Genomic DNA, 21562 nt, shown 5'->3' on the forward strand with positions numbered 1-21562 from the left:
GGTCATCCTGTGGGGTGACAGACAGCTCCATGTGCTCAAGCTCCTTAAGCCTGGCAGAAACTGAGCTCAGGTCCCCTCAGTGTGAGCTCGGGGCCATCAGTTTGCTGCCTTTGTTTGGTTCTGCTTTTAATGTGCATCCCGAGCACTGCAGGGCTCTTGTTGGGTGGGTCGCATTCTTAAAGAGGTCAATCTGCAAGAATGGAGTGAAAAATAGATTTTCATAAATTCATTAAAAAGTGTAAAAAACCCTCTAAGTTTGAATCCCATCGTTCCCCCGGCACTCCTGAGGCCATGTCCCCTCTCTCCTCTAAGGATTTCCTTGAGCCTGGTGCTCAGTGTTCAGAACCTGGTGCTGAGATCTCTGCTCTCCTCCTGCAGGGTTTTCCAACAGCAGCTTCCAGGCCAAAGGTTTAATCTTATGCAGGTAATTTTCCTCCTGGCCAGATCTGGTCTGAGTGCTGATGGTCTCGTTAAAGGAACAAAACAAACCTGGTTATGGACAGGGGCTGGTCCCACAACCTCTCTTGGCACAGTGTGAGGCAGGGCATGGGGAGTTTGGGCATAAGGATATTCAGAGACAGCATATTGATAAAACCTGTGTGGGACTCACAAGCTGTATATCCACAATTCCGCAAATCCTCCAGGAAAACTCTTCTTTTTCTCACCTGGAGCCTCTCCCAGGAGCTGTGAGCACACCTGGGACACGTGTGCCTGTCACTGACTGGGATGTGTCCAGCCTCAGCTTGCAACAATTGCAGTTCTCTTTCCCTACCAGAGAGAATTTAAATTCCCATACACAGTGTCCAAAGTCCAGTTATTTGAACAAATTAGAATATTTCAGGTCTTTCTAATTACAGGTCAAGGATTTTGGGCTGATGGTTCTGGTGGTTCTGGTTGGAAGTTTTTTTTCAGTTTTCACAATATATTGTATGAATGTGCAGTCAGAACTGGATGTGTGATATGGGACTCACCAAAACCCAGCACAGGGGTAAAAAGTTTGGTGTTATCACACAATATTCCTCATTTTCTCTTCCAAGAATTAGATGAGTGTGCCTGACCTGTGTGTCTGCCTTGCTTGGTGTGCAGGGCTTAAAAAAGAGTGTCTGCAGCCCCTCTCTACCTGGGGATGAGCAGCATCCCTGGGACCTCCTCTTGGTGAGAATTATGTTATTCCCACATTTTCCAGGGGACCTCTGGTGCTGTGTGTTCCTGACCAGGAGTTACAGCTCAGTGTGGCTGATGGATGGAGAGCGCTTGAGTTGTTTTTCCAGGGGTTGTTTTTCCTTGGCACATCACTGCCATGACAGTGATCCCACCTGTGTTTGAATTTCTGTGACAGAGGCACCGTGCTGAGCTCAGGCCCAGCTCCCCGCAGGAGTGCCTCCCTCAGTGCTCCTGGCTGTCCCCATCCTCTCTCAGCCTGTCCCCTGTCCTTGCAGGCTGCAAGCACGTCAAGGGCATCCTCCTGTACGGGCCCCCGGGCTGTGGGAAGACGCTGATGGCGCGGCAGATCGGGAAGATGCTCAATGCCAGGGAGCCCAAGGTGGTCAACGGGCCCGAAATCCTCAACAAATACGTGGGAGAGTCCGAGGCCAACATCCGGAAGCTGTTTGCTGATGCAGAGGAGGAGCAGAGGAGGGTGAGGACACGCAGGAATGGGGTTGTGGGAATGCGCCTGGGAGGGACCAGAAAGAGTCTGGAATCTGCAAATTATTGCTTGTGTTAAAGGCAGAGTCACTGCTTGGCTTGGGGTTCTGGTCATTCCTGGTGAGTCGTGGAGTGTTGGGGTTGTGCAGGCTCACACACTGGCAGTTGTGGAAACAGTCTTGGAAAGCTGGGAAGGCAGCTGGGCTCCAGGCAGCTCTGCAGGCAGGGACAGTGTGCTGAGCCTCCATGCACAGTTATTTGGGAGTGATACAGCAGGTCCTTAAAACTCAGATTATGAAACTTTTCCTCTGTTTTTTTTTTTTTTTTTGGTTTTTTTTTTTTTTTTTTTTTTTGGTGGTGGGAAAGACAATTGAATCTGTCTGGGTTTTTCTTATTAAATTAAGCTGGCACATAAGCTTTCAGGATTTCAGGTTTTTAGGTTGCAGGTATACTGGTATGTTGTAGCACGTGAAGTGTTATAATGAATACATGGTTAATTTTTCTCAGCAGAAAGGATGAGAATAATGTCTCATAAAACTAGAGCTCTTTGAAACTGGAAGGGGAGATGAAGGTTCTGTTTTTTCCAGTGATTTTTTTTTATCCATTGCTTTATCTGGCTTTCAAATCCCCAGTCTTTAATTTCATGGTGTGAGTACTTCTTTCATGTGTGCTATGGTAATTTTTCTCTGCTGTGGATCACTTGATCACGATAGTTTTTCTGGTAAGGAAAATCAGATGTCAGGGTAGTCACAGTTAAATACAGGGAAGTCTTTTCAGCAGTCATTAGCAAATGATCCCTTAATTTTATTCAGCTCACAAGATGCAGATTTTGGTGGTGACTTGAAATAATTCCATTTCTTCAGCAGAAGGTTTATTAGTCAGTCAATCAGCTCTGTGTGGTAACACAGACCCACGTGAGCAATCTCCTGCTCCCTGGTGGTTGCAGGATCTCTGGGAGCTGCTTTCCCTTGGCAATAACACACCTGTTAAAATACAATACTCGATATTGGCTGCAGGGGCTGGGCCTGATGACAGCTGGGAGATTAAAAAGGTCTCCAAAAGGTTGGCATTGTGCTGCCTGTGTCTGGGGCAGATTGCCAGAGCCACCACATTCACCCAGAGATAACATGGTCTGCACTGGCCACAAAAGATGTTTTAGAAGTGGAATTTGAAGGGAAAAAGCTTCATAATGCAGTCACAAAAAGTATCCTGTTCTCTTACCAGCTGCAACTGCCTCACCCCTGAGTGAACCTGGAAATGGCAGTTCTGGGTCTCCCTGGCACGGAGAGACTGGGCTCCTTAAAAAATATTATCAACAAAGCTGCTCTGGCAAGCTGTGTATTTACTAACTTCAGTCCAGCCTGGGGTGTTCCCACTCTGGTGCATCCCTCCGTCCACAGACAAGCCTTGTTCCTTGTCCTTTTGCCAGGTACCAAGGGCTGGGACCCTTTGAGCTGCGTGCTCCAGCTTTGCTTGGCTTGCTCAGCCTCGTGCTCTGCCTTGAAACTTGTGTACCTGCAAAGTCCTGGGTTTGGGCAGAGCCCCCTGAGCCCCCTGGGCTGGAGATGGGCAGGATATTTCCCTGGAAAGGGGTGAGATACACACACACACACACACACACACTTTGTGTGATGCTGAGCACACAGGGAGCGTCAGTGCTGTGTCTGTGTGCCTGAGGTCACTGTTGATTTTGGATTGCTCTCAGCAATCAGACTGGTGACATTCCTGACTCGTGCTCTCTCCCACAGCTTGGAGCCAACAGTGGGGTGCACATCATCATTTTTGATGAGATTGATGCCATCTGCAAGCAGAGGGGCAGCATGGCTGGCAGCACCGGCGTGCATGACACCGTGGTGAACCAGCTGCTCTCCAAAATCGATGGCGTGGAGCAGCTCAACAACATCCTGGTCATTGGTACGTGGGGCTGCCTTGCTCTGTCCTGAGGGCTGCCTGAGCACTGCTGGTGTTTGCCTCACTGCAGGTCAGCTGAGGTACCATGGCTGCTGTTGGAGCAGCAGCAGGTTTAACAGGAGATGCTGCTGTGGTTGGCAGATATTGCTGCTTTCAGCAATTTCCGTGTTTAATTTTTGATAAGGAGGGTTTCATCGCTTAGGGAAACCTGCAAGGGCTGATAGAATTGATGTATCAGCCTGTGGGGGAGTGGGGCTGCTCCAGCTGTGCTTGTTCTGCTGCAGGAGCCCTGCAGGTACTCCACAAGGACAGACAGAGCCACAAGCACAGGTTTGATCCCTGCCCTGACTCTCCCTCCCAGCATTCCAGAAGATGATGGTTCCAGAAGCCTCCAGTTTGTTTTCTTGGGACTCTTTGAGTCCCCAGCTCTATGGGCTGTAACAGGGGCTGGAAATCCACTCAGGAACTCAGATAACAGTTTTGTTTTTAACTTTGACTTTAGGAATGACCAACAGACCTGACCTGATTGATGAGGCCCTGCTGAGGCCGGGGAGGCTGGAGGTGAAGATGGAGATTGGTAAGCACACTGCAGATCCCAGCTCCTCAACTCCAGCAAAGCAAATACTGATCATAATGTGAACAATCCCCAGGATGGCTCAGGTGCTGAACTTCCTGCAGCTCCCTCCAGAACACAGACTAAATCAGACCAATAAAATACCACTTTGGACTTCCCTCCTGATATGATAAACCTGATCTCAGTTCCTGCCCAGCAGGGTGGGCAGGGATGACCCTGAATCTCTTCTGTGGAGGAAAGGAGGCAAATAATGGTACCAGGTCATTCCTGGGTGGAAATTGCAGGAAGGCCAGGCAGGAGCAGTGGGTGAAGTAAAAGTTGGCCAAGAGCTTGGCTTGCCATTGCATCTGGCAACTGGAAAAGCAGCTGTCTGTCAGTCACTAGAAAGGGACCTTTGTAACTGTGCACATCTGCCTCCCCCCAGTGTGGGGTAAATTAGCAAATATCTCATCATGTAGACTTCATTAAGAAAGTGAGCCCAAATCATCCCAGATTCAAGAGAACAAATCACTGACTTCGCATTTGAGATCAGAATTTGGTCAGTGGAGGTTATGGTGGAGCCTAAAGGGTGGCTGGCCTGGGGGCTCAGTGCTCAGGTGGCAATTCACTGCAGGAAGATGGAGCAGAGAACAGCCTGGGACTGGTGGACAGCTCAGTGATCCTGGAATAAATTACCAGAGGACAAGGACTGAATGCTCCTGGGAACTGTGCACGCTGTAAAATGTCTGCTCACATCCCCTCAGCACAAACACTAACCAGAGCAAATATCAGACCCTTGGAGCAGGGGCTGGCAGGAGCTGGGCACATGGGGCTCAGCATGATGTGCCAGCCTGACAGGTTGCACTTCTAACAGAAGGATCTTCTGTGTCACCCATTGTGTGCTTCAGAAGGGACTTGCTAAGGTGCAGGCTGGGAAATGATCACCTCAGCTCATGAAAAGGAACATTTTATAGGAATGATATGGGCAATGGGAAGAGAGAAGTCAAGGCTCTGGGTTTGGGGAGAATAAACTTTCAGTTGATCCAGTAATTAGTGGGTGTGTGCCCTTGGGAAAGGGCACTCAGGGATAGAGGAGCAGAACAGATTTTACCAGGGCTTGCAGTGACAGGGCAAGGAGCAGAGACTGTTAATGGACAGAGGACAGGGTCAGATGGGATATAAGGAAGAAATCTTTTATGGAGATGGTGGGGAGGCCCTGGCACAGGGTGCCCAGAGCAGCTGTGGCTGCCCCTGGATCCCTGGAAGAGTCCAAGGCCAGGTTGGATGGGGCTTGGAGCAGCCTGGGACAGTGGAAGGTGTCCCTGTCCATGGCAGGGAGTGGGACTGGATGGGCTTTAAGGTCCCATCAACCCAAACTGTTCCATGATAATTGCAAGGTGGGAGTCGGACTGAGGGGATGTGAAAATCTGAGAGCAACCAACCGGGGGGACCCCTGAGGAGAGAAACTCAGCCTTGTGCTTTTCTCTGTGGTTTGGTGGTGACACTGCTCAGTTTAGCAGTTAATGTAACTGAATATTCTCAGTGAAAAGCAGCATCAGATACCCTCATTGTAAGTGCAAGCTGCTCGTGGTGAGAAGGGGCCTGGGAGGGAAGGGAGGCTGAGGGGAGGGACGGGGGGGTTTGCAGTGCTGTGCTCAGGGCTTGGGTGTGTTCTGTTCCCCATCCCAGGCCTGCCAGATGAGAAGGGCCGATTCCAGATCCTCCACATCCACACAGTGAGGATGAGGGAGCACCAGCTGCTGGCTGAGGATGTGGACATTGCAGAGCTGGCAGTGGAGACCAAAAACTTCAGTGGTGCTGAGCTGGAAGGTTTGGTTCGAGCTGCTCAGTCCACTGCCATGAACAGACACATTAAGGTCAGTCCTGTCATCTCCTGCTGGGGCAAAAAAGGGAAAATAATTACATTTGGAATCTTGAATGTTTACTTCCAAATGGAAAGTGGCCTATCAGTGTACTTTAGGAGATGAAATTCATGTGAGCACCTTTTCCCTGTGCTTCTCTTTCATTCTGAATTCCCTCTTCCCTCTCCTGCCCTCCAAGTGCCTCTTGCACAGCTTGGTGGGGTGGAAGGGGTGGTTTTTGAGGATGTTCTGATAAAAACTGAAAGTCTTGAGCACAGTTTGTGCATTGGACCCAGGAGACAAGGTGGGAATTAGAACAGCCATTTATAGGGAAGCTCTGCTGGAGCCTGTGCAGCTCAGTGTGTTCATAAATGTTCTGTAAGGAAGGGGAGGTTACAACCTCAGAGCTGGTCTGGGGGCATAAAGACAAAGGTCACCAGTGGAGATCTGCGGGGGGCATTTGAAAGGAGGTCAGGGCACAAGATGCCAGTGAATTTTAGCTGTCCACTGGGAGAGAGAGCTCAAACAGGTGGAGACAGGGATGGGGACTGACCTGACCGTCACCTGGGGTCAAGTTCTTGAGGCTGGAATAGTCTGGAAATCCCACCTCTGTCTCTGTCAGTGAAAATAGCAAAATAACAAGGTTAGAATTTACCAGGAGAGGTGAAGAGCAGAAGTGGGGCTTTGATTGCATCATGGATAAAATCCCTTGGATGATGCTAGAACCAGGGTTTGGAATGGCAGCAGGGGGTCAGAGGTACAGGAGGATTTTCTTTGGAAAAATGATTAAATTAGGATTCTTCAGCCTGAAGAAAGCATGGGGAGGGGTTATGGAGAGTGTGAGTGTGCTGGGATCAGGGAATGTTCACTGTTTCCTAATGCAAGAACCAGAACAGCAGAGGAGATGTGCTTTGTGTGAAGAAGTGTTTCAGCTGTGGAAGGATTCCTTTGCTCCAAGGATTGGTTGAATTCAGAGGGCTTTGTACCAAGTCTTCCACTGCAAGTCAGTGCTGACATGGTGATCACCCCATGTCCATGATTCCTGCAGCGTTTCCAGCTCCCTCTGTTCTCTGGGAACACTTCCCTGCCTTCCCAGTCCTGCTGGCTGGGGGGGGTCAGTGTGTCTTCAGGAGGGAGCTCAGGGCCATGAAATGTCAGGGGTGTGAGGGCAGAGGCAAAGCTCAGTATTCAGTGGTGTTGAAATATGAGATGATGAGGTGGTGAGGAAGGAGCCTGAGGCACAGCCCCTGCTCCCCTGGCCAGGACTGGGGGCAGCTCCTGCAGGGAGAAGCCCTGGACATCAATCCCACGGCACAGGGCTTTGTTCAGTAAAAACCTGCTCAGCCTCAAATGTGAGGAGAGCAAATCACACTTTCATTTAAGTGAGAAATCATTTGCTGCTTAGACATTTATATCTCCTGGGAGTGCTCCTTCTAAAGGAAAAAATTACTCTTCCTGCTAATTAGTCTTGTATAACCATAATACTTGACAAGTTATTGTTTCAAATAAGCGAAAAAACCACAGACATCATCACTTTCTCATTTTCTTGTGCTCTGTCTCAAAAAAAAATTAAAAATCAGTACTTCTGGATTCTTCCCTTTGCAGGCAAAACAGTTTCCTTAAATAATTAATTTGGCTTATAGTTGATGTTTCCTCAGTGCTTGAGTTTTGGGTGAGTTTGGGGAGTGTTGGTGTTTTGATCTATTCCCTGTTGTGCCAAGAAGTCATGTGGGAAGAGGGGAGATGGCAATGTGCAAATGTGAAAGAGCAGTCCCCTCCTCTGGGGTGGTTTGTGATCCACATCTCAGAAATGTATGGATGTGTTTTCCACATGGGAAGTGGCCACGTGTTGTTTGCTTTTCAAACACTTTGACATAGTAATTTTGGGTAATATTCTTTATTCTGAAATTGCTTTTAGCTAAACGATGCAGTAAAGTACTTTATTCTTTCCTACAAGTACTGAAAATTTAAAATATACATCATAGGCCTGACCTAGTTTTCAGAAGCACCTGTGAGTAGCAGGAGCGCGAATGGGAAATGCAGGGGCATTGTCTCCTGAATCATTTGAGCTCTTGTGATTATCTCAAAGTGTGTGTGTGAAAAATTAAAACATGAACTCATTAAAGGCTGGAGAGGTAAGAACCCCCCTGGTTTTAAGTGTACACACAACTTCAGGAATATATTGAGTGTTTCAGGTATCTTCACTTCCCTCTGCAAAGTAGAAAAGTGATCACCTGTACTAAAGATCCACTCAGCTGTATATTTGGCACCCTGTGTTTGTGCTTGGTGGCTGTTTTGGGGAGACTCTCTCGTTTCAGCCATCCTCTGGCTCTGTGTCTGGCACAGGAGGATTGGCCAGGCTGGGTTCCTGTGGCTGCTGTTTAGGGGCTGCATTTGCTGCTCTTCAAGGCCAGCACCATGTCATTATTTTTATTGTTCTTTTCCCTTCCCATGCTCTATTTTTGCAGGTCCTGTTGGAGGGGAATGTCTGAGACACCTTTTTGAGAGTTAAATGTAGTTTATTTGTCTCAGTTCCCAGCTCTGAAGGGTGCCTATGTAATCCCAGTAAGTTCTGGGAGTTTGAACTGGGGCAAGGCACCAGTCTGAGCCTCACTGACTCCTGGTTTGCAGCACAGCAGCAGCAGCAAGGATGGGCCAGAGCTTCAGTCCTGTTCTTAGCTGGGGTGGCTTCTTTGGAATGGGGGTCCCAGACACCCTCTGCACTTGAGCATCACCCAGGGGGGTGGGACAGCTGCCCTGAAAGGCTCTCTGGGGCTGGGATGTGGCTCTTGGAGTGGGAATGGCTCCAGCAGATGCCCCAACAGAAGTGTTTTTCTCACTGATCCAGACCAGCCACAGGGCTGGGGCTGTGGAGGGAAGCTGGGGAGGGGCTGTGTGGTACTGCTGGACCTCAGTGTCCTTTATTGCCTTTCTAGGCCAGCAACAAAGTGGAGGTGGACATGGAGAAGGCAGAGAGCCTGCGTGTGACCAGAGGAGACTTCTTTGCATCCTTGGAGAACGATATCAAACCTGTGAGTGGCCACTGGGGGCCTGCAGGACCAGCCACAGTGCAGTCAGTGATGGGAGGGATCACACGGCAGTGGTGCCTCGTGTCCTGTGAAAGTGTGGAGCTCTGTGCTCTCTGTGTACCTGTTGCTGCCAGGAGAGTCAGAAAGAGAACTAGAACAGATGAAAATCAGCTGGGGGTTTCTTCTCCTCGTCACTGCTTTCCCTTTTAGGCCACTTCAGTTCCTGGGTGACAGCTTTACCCTGGGCTGTAGAAGGAGGTTTAAGCCTCATTTCTGAGAATTGTCTCCACACAGTGTGGAGTCAAAACCCACTGGGAACTTGCACTGACTGGAACTGGTTGTGAGGGCGTATGAAAAGATGTTTCTGAACGTGTCTGGTCTCCACCTGTGTTCAGCCCTCTGAGCTGGAATGCTGTGAGTCACCAGGGGTTGTGTCTGTCTCACTTCCAGAGCCTTGCTCATGGTCATTTATGTTTAATTGTTTCATGGTTTTTCTGATGGAATGAGAATTTTTTTGATGAAAGAAGTGTTCCCTCTCTTCTGCAGGCATTTGGAACCAACCAGGAAGACTATGCCAGCTACATCATGAATGGGATTATTAAGTGGGGGGACCCAGTAACGAGGGTGTTGGATGATGGGGAGCTGCTGGTCCAGCAGACCAAGAACAGTGACCGCACTCCCCTGGTCAGCGTGCTGCTGGAAGGTACAGCTGAGAAATCCCCTTCTGATCTGCCCCTGTCAGCTGCCCCCCTGCTCACCTCTGACATCCTGCACCTGCAGGAAACTCCTTGGGGGAGAAATGGAATCGGGCTCTTCCAGTTTGCTTGGGTGAAATTGCTGTGGGTATTAAAATTGTCTCCTCAGCCAGAGGGAATCCTGTGCTTGGAGCAAGGGAGAAGGGAATGCACCCAGCTAATCACCAAAATGTACCCAGTGAATAACCTGAGTTTGGCTGGTTTACAGTGGAGATGTCTCTAGCTGAGTCAGTTTCTAAATTCTCTTTGAAGTCACTGGAGACCTCATCAGTGCAATTAGCTGAGTTCAAACAGCCACATTTAGGTGTCTCTGTCAGTTAAAGGTGGATTTCTCTCCATCCAGACTGTTACTGACTAAGGAGAGTTTCCAGACATTGGAAACTGGTTCCAGTATCTGAGTTACAGATTTTGGAGGAGAATTTGTTATACTGGAGTAGAACTTGTTATCTATCTCTTCCTTTTTCCTTTCCCAAGGTCCAATAAGATGGATTATCACTGTTGCTTGTGGTCTGTAGCTTTGGAGTTAACCCTGAGTAATTCTTTGTGTTAGTGCCCAGCAATTCCTTCTGTCCCTCCAAACTGATTCATGTTGTGTGCATGGATTCAGGTGTGTCTGTGGTTTCTGAATTGTCCTGGTGTGAATTCAGGCAAATGACATTGTCTTTGCCAATGTCTCCCTGGTGTTCCTGCTGCTGGCTTGTTTGCCAAGGTGCCAGCACAGATTGTACTGAGACAGGATATAAGCTCAAGAAATTTACCCAAAACACAAACTCACACGTTTTGGGGCCATGGCTGCTCCTACAGAAAGTGTAATGTCCTCTCTTGTGTCATGGCAAATCATTCTGCATATGCTCAAGTAGTTCCATTAATTGCCTTCATGTGGAGGAGTGGGTTGCACCAGGAGTTAGTGTATTCCTTCTGCAAGCAAGAACACTCATTTCACAGTGCAGATGCCTCTGGATGGAATTCTAAACATACCCTAAAGTATCATCCACACTGAGCATTGTCAGAGCTGTTTTCTCCTTGTTTATTCCTTGTTTGTCCTTTGCTTCAGGGCCCCCCCACAGTGGGAAGACTGCTTTAGCAGCAAAAATAGCAGAAGAGTCCAACTTCCCCTTTATCAAAATCTGTTCTCCTGATAAGATGATTGGCTTTTCTGAAACAGCCAAGTGCCAGGCCATGAAGAAGGTATGTGTGTGTCCTCCCCTGTGCCTGGTGACAGCCCAGCTCTGGGTTCTTTTCTGGGGGGGGGAGAAAGGTGAATTACCTTTGGGATGGTGAATTACCTTTGGGATGGTGAATAACCCTTGGGATGGTGTTTTCTGCTCTCTCTAGGTCTGGAAATCCTGCGTGTATTTATTTATAAAGTTGAATGTATCACAGAATTGTAGAATGGTTTGGGTTGGGAGGGACCTTAAAATCCATCCAGATCCACCCTCTGCCGTGGGCAGGGACACCTTCCTCTATCCCAGAATACTCCAAGTCCTGTCCAACCTGGCCTTGGACACTTCCAAGGATCCAGGGGCAGCCACAGCTTCTCTGGGCACCCTGTGCCAGGGCCTCCCCACCTTCAAATGGAACAATTCCTTCCTCGTATCCCATCTAACCCTGCCCTCTGGCAGTGGGAAGCCATTCCCTGTGTCCTGTCACTCTTGTCACAATGTTTTTGTGGCATTGAGTGACTCGGGGAAGGTTTCAAGGCTCCGTTCTGGTGTGTGATCCTGGCAAACAGTGCAACAGAACAGATCTGGGATGAGCTGCTCTGGAGCTCTGCCTGTGAAAGGGGGAGGCAAGAAGGGCTTGGGGCTGCACTTGGAGAGAACAGATCCTGCCTGGGTGGGACAAGGACCCTTTCTGAGGTGGGGTCTTTGGTTAAACAGGAGCTTTAACACCCTGGGGAGCTGGGGAATGTGAACGAGTTGAACATCTTCATTTCCTGAAGCAGCCCAGCACTTACTCTTCAGATGAATGGTACTGAATGGAGCCTGTGAGGTGAATGTTGCTCTGATAGATTGGTGCAGGATTGTAAAGTTTGTGAGGGAAGGTAGCTTCTTAGGAGAAGCAGTGGAAGTCCAGTTTGTGACTTGGATTCCAAAAGGAGCCTTTGGATTCACTGGAATCGGGGATGGCTGGAGGCAGGGCTGCAGCACCACTGCTGTCCTTAGTGCTGCCTCCTGCTCACACCCAGAGCTGTGCAGGACACTCTGTGCTGCTCCAGGAAGGGTGGCTGGGGCTGAGATCCCCACCTGAGTCAGGCCCTTCTCCCTGCAGGGTGCTGTTCTGGACACTACCCAGTATCCAGGCTGAGGAGAAAAGCTTCACAGCTGTGTTACAGCTGGGGAGGTTCTCTCTGTGTGTTACATTATCAGTGTTGCCCCAGCACCAAAACAAGAGGAATGGTGTTACAGTGAGCCTCAGGGCAGCTGCTTGTTGCCAAGGGTGGGAGGTAAATGAATAAATAAATGGAATTTGTGGAGATGGCAGTAGTTTATTGCCTGCAGGGAGCCTGATCTCTCATTATCTGCCTGTTTCATTCTCAGATTATTCCTCGCAGTGCTGCTGTGTTCAGCTGAACCCACATCAGCAGGCCCAGCTGTGGCTGTCATAGTCCTGTGGCTGAGGTTTAACACTGAGATGTTTTGCCGTTTTTCAGATCTTTGATGATGCCTACAAGTCCCAGCTCAGCTGTGTTGTTGTGGATGACATTGAGCGACTTTTAGGTGAGTCAGGAGGAGGGAGAGCTGTGCTGGCTGCTGCAGAAATATTGATGTATTTGCAATGTTGAAACATTGCAAACTGGAAATTATCTGCAACCATTTACTTCAGGAGCATTGAACTGGTTTTGATACAATGAAGTGTTCTAAATGTGCATCTGCTCCATGGGCATCCAAATGCATTTTTCCTTTCAGATTATGTCCCAATTGGACCTCGGTTCTCCAACCTGGTTTTGCAAGCCCTTCTGGTGCTGCTGAAGAAAGCCCCCCCTCAGGTAAGGCAAGGGATGCTCTGTTCCTGCAGGAATTGGGACAGTGGGAGCTTTGTGTCTGCCTGAGAGCTGCCAGTGGTGTTAATGCTTTTGTCTGAGTCAGCCACGTTAATCCCAGCCTGCTGCTCTTCATTCACTTGGACATTTCTGGGATAACCACAAGGGATTCATCTTGAAATATCTAATTACTGGGGGCTGAATCTTATGCAGTGGGTCCTAAAAATACTGACTAAGGAAACCAGTTTAACCTTCAGCATGTAAAGCTGAATTGTGCCAGCTGCCTGCCCTCTGAGGAGCTGCTCAGGCCTGATCCACCCCTGCCTCAGCCACGTGCTCCCTCCCTATTTATAAATCAACTTCTGTGTAATCTGTGATTGTGGTTGTCAGGGGTTTAATTTGTTCTTAACTTGAAATGATCAGGTGTTAATTACAATGATTGAGGGAAGCTTAAGATCTTGTCTCGTGCTGATCCTGTCTGTTTGCACTTTGTGGCTCGATGAGATTTAAGAACATCACAAGTGCTGAGGGTTCTGCAGCTCGTGCTGGGTGAGACAGGCAGGCAGGGACTCCTTTCTTGTTTGCCACTTTCCTGTCGTTCACTGCGTTTCTTCTTGTGTGTGTGAGAGTATCTGCATGAATAAATAACATCCTAACAGGAACACCTTGAAAGTTGGTGTCAGGAAAAAGCAGAGAAGCACAGTCTGGGTGAAGTCAGTTTTTTGTCATGTTTAATATCCTGGCACAGGAGCGTGTGCGTGAGTGTTGTTTTCATTAGAGAGTTTGGTGAAAAGACCTTTCAAATCCAGGACTTTGAACTAAATTGTAATGCCACAGGCCCTGAGTTCCCCGTGTGACTGTCAGCCTGAGGAGAACAAAGATTTTCCCAGTGAGCTTTCTAGGCCACGTGAAGTCTGTAACACAGCAGCATCCAAGTTTTATCACATGCTTGGAACAGAGCAGCTGCCTGTGTGGAGCAGCACAGCCATTCCTGGTCACATCATCTCCTGTAGTCACGGACCTACTGCAGGCTGTTCCACACGGCCAGGACATAAATCAGTAGGGAAAACAGAACTCGATTTGGTTCAGTTTTCAAAGGAGCTTAAAGTATTAAATTGTCCATTTGCCCATTCCATCCTGAATGTGTGCTGCTGCTGGGCTGCCCTTTGGGTGGCACCTGGGGCTCCCGAGAGCAGGACACGGGCTGCAGCTCACAGATATTTGCCAAGTTTGCACTTGTTGCAGAGATTTGTGCTCAGTGGGGTTTGAAATGCCCTGGGGGCTGGGAGACTCTGGCTTGACAGCCAATATTATGGTGACTTAAGCCATAAATTGTTGGAGGGTAGAGAGTGAGTTTGCTGAGGAAATGTCACTGGTTGATTGATCATGTGGGGTTGTTTTTTCTTTTTTTTTCTAAGTGTCCAGTGTTGGCTTTGTGGGAATCAGGGCCTGGGGTGAGCTGGGCCCTTTGGGCTGCCCCGCTCTGGCAGTTCTGGGGACGGGGTTCTTCCTGGTGTGTTTGTAGTGAGTTCCCTGGGATAGCCATGGCCTGTGGGGATCTTGGGCATTCAAAAACCCAAAGCTGTGTGTAAGAACTGGAGTTGTGCAGGCGAAGGCCTTTTCTGCTGTTGGTTTACTGTAAAAGGGCTGGATTTGGAGAGTCTTTGGGGCTTTTGAACTCAAGTGAGGAACCCATGATGGGGATAATCCTGAGGGTGAATCAACACCTTCCAAGTCCCCTCTGAGATTACAAGTTCCCTTGAGGAGCAGTTTCATTGGAAGGAATGGCTGATCTCAGGGTGTTGCTGTAATTTGAGATGCAAATACAGGCTCTGAGTGCATGAGCAGCATCAGTGGTACTGACCTGCGTGGGGTCCGTGGGACTGGGATCGTGGTTTAGCATCATTGCTTATAAAAATAAGGAATGTGCTGAGAGAGATCGTTGACAGGATGCTGGGGAAGCAATACCTGTTCCCCTTTGCTTTGGTGTTTCACATGTGGGGAGCCCTGAAATACTGAGCTGATTTCAAAGAATCATGGAATGGTTTGGATTGGAAGGGACCTTAAAGCTCATCTTATTCCACCCCTGCCATGGCCAGGGACACCTTTCCCTGTCCCAGGTTGCTCCAAGCCCCATCCAGCCTGGCCTTGGACACTAGGGATCCAGGGTCAGCCACATCTTCTCTGGGAATTCCATTCCAGGGCCTCCCCACCCTGACAGGGAGGAATTCCATTCCAGTATCCATCTATTGCTGCCCTCTGGCAGTGGGGAGCCATTCCCCGCGTCCTGTCACGGTGGAGGCGGCGCGGCCGCTCCCACTGCTGTGGCCCAGATTATGAATTCACAGGGGTGTCACATCCTTTGCAGGGATATTCTTGATGTGCAGGCAGCTCCCTGCAGTCACTGCAGGCTCAGTGTGGAAGAGAGCGTTTCTGGGATGAAATGTTATTAATTATGCATCGAGGTGCGTGTCTCTGTTGAATTGGCGTAGGAAAGCTGCCTCCCAGGCTCTTCTGAGGGAGGCTGGATTACTGGAACGTGGTGTGGGAAGGGCAAACACTTGAAGGTTCTGGTTTTCTTTTGAGAGTAAACACTTTAGACTTTAAATAAACTAGAAACCTCTCTGAGCTTGCTTTAAATTGCCAGTCACAGCTCCAGCTTGTGGTTCCACTCAGCTGTGTTAAATAGTGCTATCTGTTACTGCTGCTTCAAGAGGACTGAAAACCATTGCATTTTGTTCAGCATCTTTTTTTAAACCAATTAAAAATCTTTTCTGAAATGCCTTGAAGAGAAGAAAATAAACCATGTTCTCTTGGGTCTCTAATTCAATCAAGTTTGCCTGTGTTGTGCAGGAGCAGGGACTGGGGGATGGAAAGGCTGAAAAGGGCTGTCTCAGCAGGGAGCCGAGCGGGAGAAAAGGACTTCCCTGAGAACTGAGCAGCAGCAGCTCCCAAAGCCGGGGCTGCTTCATCTACATGCAGAGTCACACAGGGCCTGGAGGCTCTCCCCAGCCCCACCGAGGTTCACATGTGCCTCCCTGCTGCTTCCCAACAATCGGCCTGTGCGGGAAGGACCCTCAGCATCCCCAGTGGGGCTGGAGCGGGCTGGGCAGGGTCAGGGAATGTCTGCCTGAGCAAGGTGCCCTCCAAGGGACATCCCCTCCTGGGGCTGCCCCTCCACTGCTCCCAGAGCCCCCAGCCTCTTCTCTCAAAGGGAAACCCACTCCTGGGGCTGCCCTTCCACTGCTCCCAGTGCACCCAGCCCCACTTGCACGATGAGATTCACTCCTGGGGATGTCCTTCCATTGCTCCCAGAGCCCCTAGCCCCACTTGCACAATGAGATTCACTCCTGGGGATGTCCTTCCATTGCTCCCAGAGCCCCCAGCCCCACTTGCACAATGAGATTCACTCCTGGGGATGTCCTTCCATTGCTCCCAGAGCCCCCAGCCCCACTTGCACAATGAGATTCACTCCTGAGGATGTCCTTCCATTGCTCCCAGAGCCCCCAGCCCCTTCCCTCCAAGGAACACCCTCCTCTGGAGCTGCCTTTCCACTGCTTCCAGGGCCCCCAGCCCCTTTCCTCACTGGGACACTGGAGGCTTTTGCCAGCTGATGGAAGTTACAGGGGAATAATCTCCTTGTTTGATGTAATCTCAGATACTTTCCTGATTCCACGTCACTTGGTGTGGATTGGAAGCAATTCCAGTCACCAGTGACGTTACCTTTATGTGCACAATCCTGGGGTATTGTGTTTCTCCCTTTGCTGTGAGGAATTCCCAAGACCCCAAACACAAGGATGAAGGTGTCCAAGGCTGCTGAGCACAGTGAGCAGCTGGTGGGTGACAGAGGCACCTCAGTGTCACCAGTGCCTGGTTCCAGCAGAGCTCAGCCTCCCCTTGCCTGGGGCTGGCTGGATTTACTGAAATTCCTGAGCTGGAGACTCCGCTGATGTGTTGAGGCTCCAGCTGCTCACAGCAGAGGCTGTAATTGTGTCATGTTCTAGTTCCCCCTGGGCAGTGATGTGGGGCCTGTTGGGAAGTGGCTGCTGTGGTAGAGGAATCCAGCCTGGAAAATTTGGTTGGTTCAATTGGCCTCTTCAAGTCCCAGAGTTCTGTGCATGAGAACATTCTTCAGTCAGGTAAAATCCTGCAGCACAGGGGTCAGCTCTGGGCTCATGCCTCTTCTAGAAGGCAGAAGGGCAGGACACACACCTCTGTACTGTCCTCCTGTCAGCATAGAGGGATCTTGGGCTCCAAACTGGGGCACTTTGCCTAAAAATGGACAGGATGAATCCAGGTTTAAGGCTGTGCCTGTGTCTGATCTCTGGTGATGGAAGAACTGGGCTGGAACTGCCCTGGTTGTGAATCTGACACCAAATCATCCTAAGCTGTTCCTCCTTCCTTGGTAATCTACTCACATGTTATGCCTGATTTTTGGAAGTTTGGCTTGAATCCTGATTTTCCGTGAGCTGAACACGTGGCGTGTTGTCTTCCCTGTGGTGCTGTAGAAATGAGGGATGAAAAAAGTGAATTTTTCTGGAAATGGGACCATTTCAGCAGTACATGGAACCCTGTGCTGTGTGCTCTGGGATGACCCTGCTGGAGCAGGGGGTGGCACCGTGGCCCCTTCCAGCCTGGACCATTCTGGGATCCTGTAACAAGAACAAATCCCCGGATTTCCCATGGTGTGGTCAGTGCAGAGGAGCTGGGTGAGGGCAGCTTTTCCGGTTTGATGGCTTTTCCTGCTGCCTCCACAATTCCTGGGGCAAATTCTAGTGCTGCCCTGGGGCTTCTCACTTGTTTATTGAGTTGCCTGAAAGTTTGAGGAGCTCGAGGGACTCCTGTCCTGTCAGTGTTGGGGGTCACTGTGGCTGCTTTCCAGGGGTCAGGTTTAAAGGCAGGGAGTTGAAGGCATGGCTTCTTCTGAGGAAAGCGGGGAAAAATCAGGATTTTTTGGGTGGAGCTGTTAAAAATTAGAAGCACTTTTGAGGAGTAGCCATCTGTTCTGTGGAGCTCCCAACCACGTCAGTGGTTCAGGGACCTGGGAATAGATTTTAACAGAGATATCTAAAACTTGCTGATGGATCTGCCCTCTGGGAGCTCATCCTGGTGCTTTTCAACCTTGTTAAGCCTTTCCATTCTTAGCACTGTGCTTGCCTGAGTCCAGCTGAGCTGTTGGTGAGAGCAAACACCCTTTAGTTCAGTTTATCTGATGTTTGATAATTCCTTCTTGTGCTCCCTGGTTTCTGTAATGACAGGCAGCAGTCTGTCCCTCATCTCCTCTACACCACCTATGATTTTATAAAACTCTCTGTTTTGACCAAGGATCTATTTAGGGAAGTTATTCCCTATTTCTGACCATCCCTTGTGCTTTCTCTGACTTCTCCAACTAAACGGAATCAAAGAAACATGGAATGGTTTGGGTTGGAAGGGACCTTAAAGCCCACCCAGTGCCACCCCTGCCATGGCAGGGACACCTCCCACTGCCCCAGGCTGCTCCAAGTCCCATCCAACCTGTCCTTGGACACTCCCAGGGATCCAGGGGCAGCCACAGCTGCTCTGGGCACCCTGTGCCAGGGCCTCCCCACCTTCACAGGGAGGAATTCCTTCCCAGTATCCCTTCTAATCCTGGCCTCTGGCAGTGGGAAGCCATTCCTACTTGTCCCAAGTCCCTCCCCATCTCTCCTGGAGCCCATTTAGGCACTGGAAGGGGCTCTAAGGTGTCCCCAGACCCTTCTCTTCTCCAGGTGAACACCCCCAGCTCAGAAATGATGGATTTGAAGTTATATTTGAAACAGGAAGGGACTCCTGGATTCCCATGGCAGAATGATGGTCCTGTTTTACTCTTTTCCCATTTTAAATCTGTCCCAGTGGTCGCACACAGGGTGAGATTGAGCTGGTGTTCCCACAGAATTCCCACAGGGACTGATGCCAGTGGTTCTCCTCAGTGTCACAGGGCTTTAGGGACCTTTCTGTGTGTGCAGACATCGCCCACTGCCCTGAAGGGTTTGGGTGCAGCTGACTCAGTGTGGCACTGGCTGGGCTTGCCACCACTGGACTGGTCCATTAGGAAATGATTCCTGCATGAGTGCAGAGCATGGGCAGCTTTCCTGGGAGGAGGAATGTGTCACCTGGGCTCCAGGAGCTGAGAAGGAAAGGCCAAGAGAGAGATCAGTCACGGACACCTGAAGTGCCAGGAGGTAAAACTCCCCTCACTGGTGACATTCCTGTGCTGCCTGTGTCCTTTCCTGATGAAACTCCAAGCTGAATTCCATTTTTATTGTAATCAGGCACAGACTTCATTAATGTATGAGGCAGCATCCCTCAGGCAGCCACTCTGAGGTAGTTATCCCCTTGATTGATGCCTGATCAGTGTGCCAGGCACTGTACACATGCTGGGAGCTATATTTGGGGAACAGACACTGCCTGGGTGCAGCTGAGCAGTTTTTACCCTCTAAAATGCTCATAGTTCATGGGAAACTGTTATTAACACAGCCCCTTGCCCAAGCTGTTCAGGATTTTGAGAGTTCCATACGGTAATAAACAAGTTTTTAAGAGAACCACTTGTGAAGCAGATGGGTCTGGGTGGTTACAGCACTTGCAGGAGGGGTTGTTCAGTGTTTTGGAGGTCTCAGTTGTGGTCAGGAGTCTGTCCTTGGCTTCCTCTGTCCCCTGGTACCTCTGCTGTGCCTGCCATGGGTATGGCTGGTTAGGATTCCTTGGCTAAGGGATTAGGAATTCCCCTTGCAGCGCTGTGCTGAGTTACAGGGGCTGCTACATCAGCCACAGCAGCACCACGGGAGGAACAAGAGCTCCCTGAGGACAGGGTGGGGAGGAAATACAGAGCAGATGAAAGCAAGGGCAGTCAGAGCTGAGATGAAATGTCCCCGGTCAGTTCTGCTGATGATCCCTGAGTGCTCCTGGAGCATTCTGCTGCCCTGCCAGGGGGCTCTCAACAGGCTGAAGGCACCTCTGAGCCCTGGCCGTGGGTGCAAATCTCTCTTTGTGCCACACCTGTGGGCTCAGAAGCAGGACATGGTTCAAGTGCTTTGGGGAATCATCTCACACAGCTTCCAGGCCAGTGTTTACACCCCGTTTTACCAACTCTTTCTGTAGTGGAAAGCTGCTGGAATTTGGTCTTTGTGCAGGCAAGAAGCTTTTCTGCTGCTGAGCATCACTTAATCCTCTTGGTCTGTGCAGTGCTTTAGCTGGAAATCTCTCACGGGAGGTGTCCCTGTCCATGGCACGGTGTGGAACAAGATGGTCTTAGGGTCCCTTCCAGCCCAAACCGTTCCACAATTCCATGGTTCCATGAAAATGGGCACCTGATGGGGCTTCCTGAGTTCCTGTGGGAGTGAGGATCAGACTCCATTCACTTTCTCTCCACTGAGTGTGTTGGGTTTTCAACTTTGCCAGCCACATCTTCTTGATTGGGCTCAGACTTGTAAAATGCTGTAATATTTTCCTGGCCTTGCTGGGCCATCAAAAAGGAAATGAATCCTGTGCAGATGTAAAGCTGTGGCCGTGCAGGGCGTGGTGGGAACAGCACCAGTGGAACGGGGCAGAAATACCATGGAATGGCTGTGTTGCTGCTTCCTGAGGACACTGGGCCCTTCCCCAGGTGACCTGCAGGCAGTGTTGGACCCTCAGCCCTGCAACATCCCATTAACTGCTTCCACTGCAGTTCTAAAGCAGCATTTTCAGTTCAGGAATTGGCTGTTTTTCCCCATTTTCACTTTTCCAGAGAGGTGGCTGAGTGGTGCTGTGATGCCTCCTGAGCTGCAGATGGGGATTCACACAGGAGGGGCAGCACAGTGTCCCCAGCAGAGCCCTGTGTGACACTGGTGACCGGGGACATGCTCTGGTTCCACCTGCCAGATGTTCCTTCCTTTTGCTCTCTTGGACTAAACCCAAACTTGGAGTGAGCACCTGAGCTTAGTCCCAGTTCAGGATCTTTCTCAGAGCAGAATCTGTTCAGTGAGTGCCGGGGAAGAACAGACCCTGTGAAGATGTACTGTGCATCAAAGATGTGTTTAAATAGGTTTTCATCCTCTGTCAAGGGAATGCAAAGCAGTTACAGGATTCATTCCGGGAACGTTTTTTAGGGTTTTGTTTTGTTTGTATAATGATGAAGTTTTGCGTCATGAAGTTGAAATATACAACTCGCACAGAATCTCAGAATATCCTGAGTGGGAAGGGACCCCCAGGGATCATCAAATCCAGCTCCTGGCCCTGCATAGACCCCCAACAATCCCACCCTGGGCATCCCTGGCAGCGCTGTCCAAACACTCCTGGAGCTCTGGCAGCCTCGGGCTGGGACCATTCCCTGGGGAGCCTGGGCAGTGCCCAGCACCCTCTAAGCGGGCACTGGATATTCACTTCACTCCTAGAGCCTCAGCCAAACTTCTTCTACAGCAGAAGAGGGGGGTCCTTTGCCAGCCCATGGGCACCTGTGTACTGAGACAGAAAAGGGCCTGATGATCCTGCCTGACAATCCCAGCAGCTCCTTCCATCAGCCAGCATTGATCAGTGTCCAAACCCTGAACAGGGAAACTCAAACAGCAGAGGGAAGGGCTCTGCAAGGTGAACAAACAGCAGTGGATCTGCATTTGCAGCTGATGTTTTCCACAACTTGCTGTATTATTCATAAACCCTGTTATTGCCTGGGCTGACTCGGGGTTGCTCTGTGCACTCTGGTTTGGGAATTGGAGGCTGCAGGAGTGGGACTGTCCTGTACAGCTGCAGGAGGAACTCAGGGACTCACAGCAGCTTCTGCTCAAAAGCCCAAGCTGGAAATCCAATGGAACTGCCTGTGCAGGAGC

General features: G+C 50.0%; 1 protein-coding gene across 2 annotated transcripts in view; it reads left to right on the forward strand.

Moving 5' to 3' along the window:
* NSF (N-ethylmaleimide sensitive factor, vesicle fusing ATPase) overlaps positions 1–21562 on the forward strand; it is a 74712-nt gene that overhangs the window by 42795 nt on the left and 10355 nt on the right. For both annotated transcript variants that reach the window (XM_066205063.1, XM_066205064.1), the window contains exons 9-17: positions 1440–1639; positions 3396–3561; positions 4061–4135; positions 5801–5988; positions 8910–9005; positions 9549–9705; positions 10812–10945; positions 12411–12477; positions 12667–12746. In XM_066205063.1, coding sequence (XP_066061160.1) covers positions 1440–1639; positions 3396–3561; positions 4061–4135; positions 5801–5988; positions 8910–9005; positions 9549–9705; positions 10812–10945; positions 12411–12477; positions 12667–12746 — 1163 coding nt within the window. The remainder of the gene's footprint in view (positions 1–1439; positions 1640–3395; positions 3562–4060; positions 4136–5800; positions 5989–8909; positions 9006–9548; positions 9706–10811; positions 10946–12410; positions 12478–12666; positions 12747–21562) is intronic.

Source organism: Chamaea fasciata, unplaced genomic scaffold (assembly GCF_029207755.1).
Source record: "Chamaea fasciata isolate MVZ Bird 193981 ecotype frontalis unplaced genomic scaffold, bChaFas1.0.hap1 SCAF_27, whole genome shotgun sequence".
Lineage (NCBI taxonomy): Eukaryota > Metazoa > Chordata > Aves > Passeriformes > Sylviidae > Chamaea > Chamaea fasciata.